The following is a 3,834-nucleotide window of genomic DNA, read 5'->3' on the forward strand; positions in this document are numbered from 1 at the left end:
AAAAATACAAAACACGATATTAGATTTTTAAATCTCGTAAATACGAGTCATAATGTGCGATATTTAAAAAGCGTAAATAAGAATTGCAATGCACAACTTTTAAATCAGGTAAATACGAAAATCGATGATTGATATTAAAATAGCATGAATAAAAATCGAGATATTTGCAGAGTCTGGACTTGGGATTTCTAAAAGGCTTGTTTGAATTGCTTTTTGTTTACACAATAAATAAACATTTACAAGATTAATTGAATGAGCAAATAAATATTTTCACCACAAATCCACCTCTATTTTTTTTTTCGCCTTTTTTGTTTGCTTTCTCTCCAGAGTACAAGAAGCAGCGACGTCTAAATTACGAAAATACGAGCTATCCCGCCGACGGATAAAAAATACGGAAAATCTTATTTTCTGTGCGTGAAATCGGAGAAAATAGCTGAAATAAGTAAACATGCGGAAGGATTAGCAGCTAGGACGTAGTTTGAATTTTCTGTTTTTCTTTGAAAATCGTAAATAAATATAATAATTTGACTTCAAGGACTGAATTTTTTTTAAAAAAAACGGGATATTTATAAATAAATAAAAAATAAAAAAACAAAACTTTTAAAGAATCTGAGTTTTTGATAAAAAGGCTGAAATTCGAGAGACAAAAGCGAAAAAAATCTCATCCCTGTATAAAGATCAACCAGTTTTATCCCAAGGAAATGATTTTTAGAGAAACTTCAGAGGGAGAAATGAGGACTTAAATAACTTCGCTCCGCGGAAAATTTAATTCCTCATAAAATATTTTAACTTGAGCAACAAAAAAAATTTCAGCGGAAATTAGCGGGAAAAATGGAAAAATCTGAGAAAAAGCGGAAATCCGCGAATCCGCGGAAGAATCTCATCCCTGAGTTTACAATAATTTATATTCTTAACTCAGGGATAAAACTTTCTTGTAAAAATATAAAAGCATTTTATCAGTCTAAAATTACTTCACTTCTGTATGTAAACATCATTTAAGTCTGTAAAATTAATGATGCAAAATTATAAATAAACTGATTAATGATGTAAAATTAAGTATAATAAACTGATAAAAGGAGTCACTCCAACGTGAATTTTTATTTATTATTTTTTTACAGTAATAATTTTAAAACTAATTTACATTACACAAAAAAGAATATTATTTGCATATTTAAATTATTTTTTTTTAAAGAAAAAAATCACAGGACGATTTGACATGTTTTTCTTAAAAGCATTCTCCATCTTCCTTTTGCTAAATAACTAGATTTTGTATCAATTTAACTTTGCAGTGTTGTAGAAATTAGAGTGCAATAGAAAATAAATTCAAAGAAGAAAAATTTGATAAAAAAAAGTGATTTTTTTTAAAATTTTTTTATTAATGACTTAAGAATTTCATATAGCTATTTTTTAAAATTATATCACTCCATTTTAAGTATTACATTATAATTGATGACAAGTTTCAAAAAGCTGGTTAATTTTAGCTACACTTAAAGACAAAATGAAACAATTAAAGTTTAAGATAACAATATTTCGGTGATGAAATTCACTTAGGATGAAAATAAAAAGATTGTGTTTTATTTAAAAAAAAAAAAATCCTGATATTTAATTTTATACAATGATTTGAAATAAAATGGGTAAACTACCATCAATACCTATGCTACCATCAATAAAAGATATTCATTTTTTATATTTTGGTCAAAGAAAAAGGTAATTGATAGCAAAATAAACATTCAATCGATGAAGACAAAAATTATAATATGCATGCCTGTTTTTGTGTTTCATATTCACTGATAAAGGACATTTTAATTTTAGTTTATGAAAATATATTTTATTGGTCCCCAGTAAAAAAAAAACAGGTTTAATTTTTCCAGGATTTCACCATGTTAGGCTGAGATAAAGTAACAGTGAACTTATCTTAATACTCAAAAAACTAATTTAAAATATTATTTAATAAACAACATTTTTATCATTATGGTTAAAAAAGATAAAAATTTAATAAAAAATACCTCCACGAGAGAATACTGTGAGTTTTTCTTCATGAATGTTTTAGCCGTTTTCTCCCTCCATGCTTTAGCAGCTTCCACATGGTTCTCCATTTGATTCAGCTGTTCAAGTCTCACTGGTATAGGTCTACCTTTCGAAACTAAATACTCTAAGACTTCAATATAAGGATAATGCTCTCCGCTCTAAAAAAATATATACAAATTTATTATAATAAAGTAAACTAATATAACTTAAAGTAGTAACTATAAAAAAAATTTATTCCGAAATTTATAAGTTAGTAAATTTTCTGCTAACAATCTAACTAAATTAGTAAATGAATAACATAAATTCAGTTTGCACTATTCACATTTTTAGGTGTTAATATTATTCTATTAATATGACAAATTTGTTTCCTCATATATTATTGATTTATTTTATAATGCTTTTCAAAAAAAAAAAAAAACTAACAAAAGGTCATAATTAATAATACAGTCAAATCCCACTAAAGTGAACCTGGTTCATTGTGAACATTTTTAGTGGTCCCATCTCCCATTAAACTATGCAGGAACAAATCTCTCTATTTTAAGAATCATCTTCTGGTCACTTGTTAACTTGCTTCCCTGATTCTTGGAATCCACTTACTCTACAAACCCCTATTCATTACAAATCACCTTTTGAAATTTAAAAAAAAAAAGGCAGTCAAAGAATTTAATCAGTTTCACAGTTGTTTTCTTAGTGTTCTTTTATATCAATAAGAGATAAGCAGACTTTTTTTTGTCCAAAAGCAGTAAAAATTGTGAATTCTGTAGAAAGGAAAGCATTTCCGACTGAGTTAAAATTATCAAAATTTTCAATCTTAATAATAATTATCTTCTTTTGTAACAAAAGTACAATACTGAAGAAAGAAAAAAAGATTTAAAAAGAAATGAAGAAAAAAGTGAAATAGTGTTGCAGGCAAAATCAATAGTGAATATATTAGTTTTTTTTTTTTCTGCCAGAGAAAATGTAGATAAGAAAATTCTGGATTTATTGATTATTAATACAGAAATTAATGGACTCTACTTAAAATTAAATTGTATTCAAGTATTCAATCAGAAATCACTCAATTCTATCATAGATAATTAATATGAAATCAAAATCAATTTTAAGTTAAGTAAATAATTTTCTTTTTTATTTAAATAATTAAAAATTTATAAGCAAATTATGTCATACCACAATCATTATTTCCAAGAATATAACTGTCCTATGTTACAAAAATATTTTTCAAAGAATTTGGATATAATGAACCATAGTATATATATACATATGTAGTCAGACCTCGATATAAGGTCATCCGCATATAAGGTCACTTTTCCGAAGTCCTGGCTCACTGAATAGGAATTCTTTGTTACAGGTTATCGGATATATGGTCAAGTTTTAAAAACTGTTATTGCTTATAATGTCATTTTTATCTGAGACAAGTGGAGCTCTTTTCTAACAAAAGCCTATTTAACTTCTTTACAAGGCAATTACTAACTCTCGAGTTCTATGAAAATGTTGCAACCAACGAACAAGCTACAATTTCTGAAATTGTTTCATATTCACAGTGAGGACAATGACAGTGATCCTGAGACTGTAGCTGTAACCCAAGCGGAAGCCTTCAATGCAATAAATGGCATACGAAATTTTTTACAAACTATGAGGGAGCTGAGAAATATTTTGAGAAGTTACAAAATCTAGAAAACATTGTTCGAAAAATGAAACCAAAAATGAGACAGACCTGCATAAATGATTTATTTTAAATAAGGTAAGATGTAATGTATGTATGTACACTTTGAGGAAATTTGTAAACAGCTTTATTTTAAATTAAAA

At 26.7% G+C, this 3,834-nt stretch overlaps 1 protein-coding gene across 1 annotated transcript in view; it reads right to left on the minus strand.

Moving 5' to 3' along the window:
* The window catches only part of LOC107441111 (Lysine demethylase 5), a 67,082-nt gene that overhangs the window by 17,943 nt on the left and 45,305 nt on the right, over positions 1–3,834 (minus strand). Inside the window, 1 exon segment of the mRNA XM_071180890.1 lies at positions 2,007–2,186. Within this exon segment, the coding sequence (XP_071036991.1) occupies positions 2,007–2,186 (180 nt within the window).

The sequence above is a fragment of the Parasteatoda tepidariorum genome, chromosome 5 (assembly GCF_043381705.1).
Source record: "Parasteatoda tepidariorum isolate YZ-2023 chromosome 5, CAS_Ptep_4.0, whole genome shotgun sequence".
Lineage (NCBI taxonomy): Eukaryota > Metazoa > Arthropoda > Arachnida > Araneae > Theridiidae > Parasteatoda > Parasteatoda tepidariorum.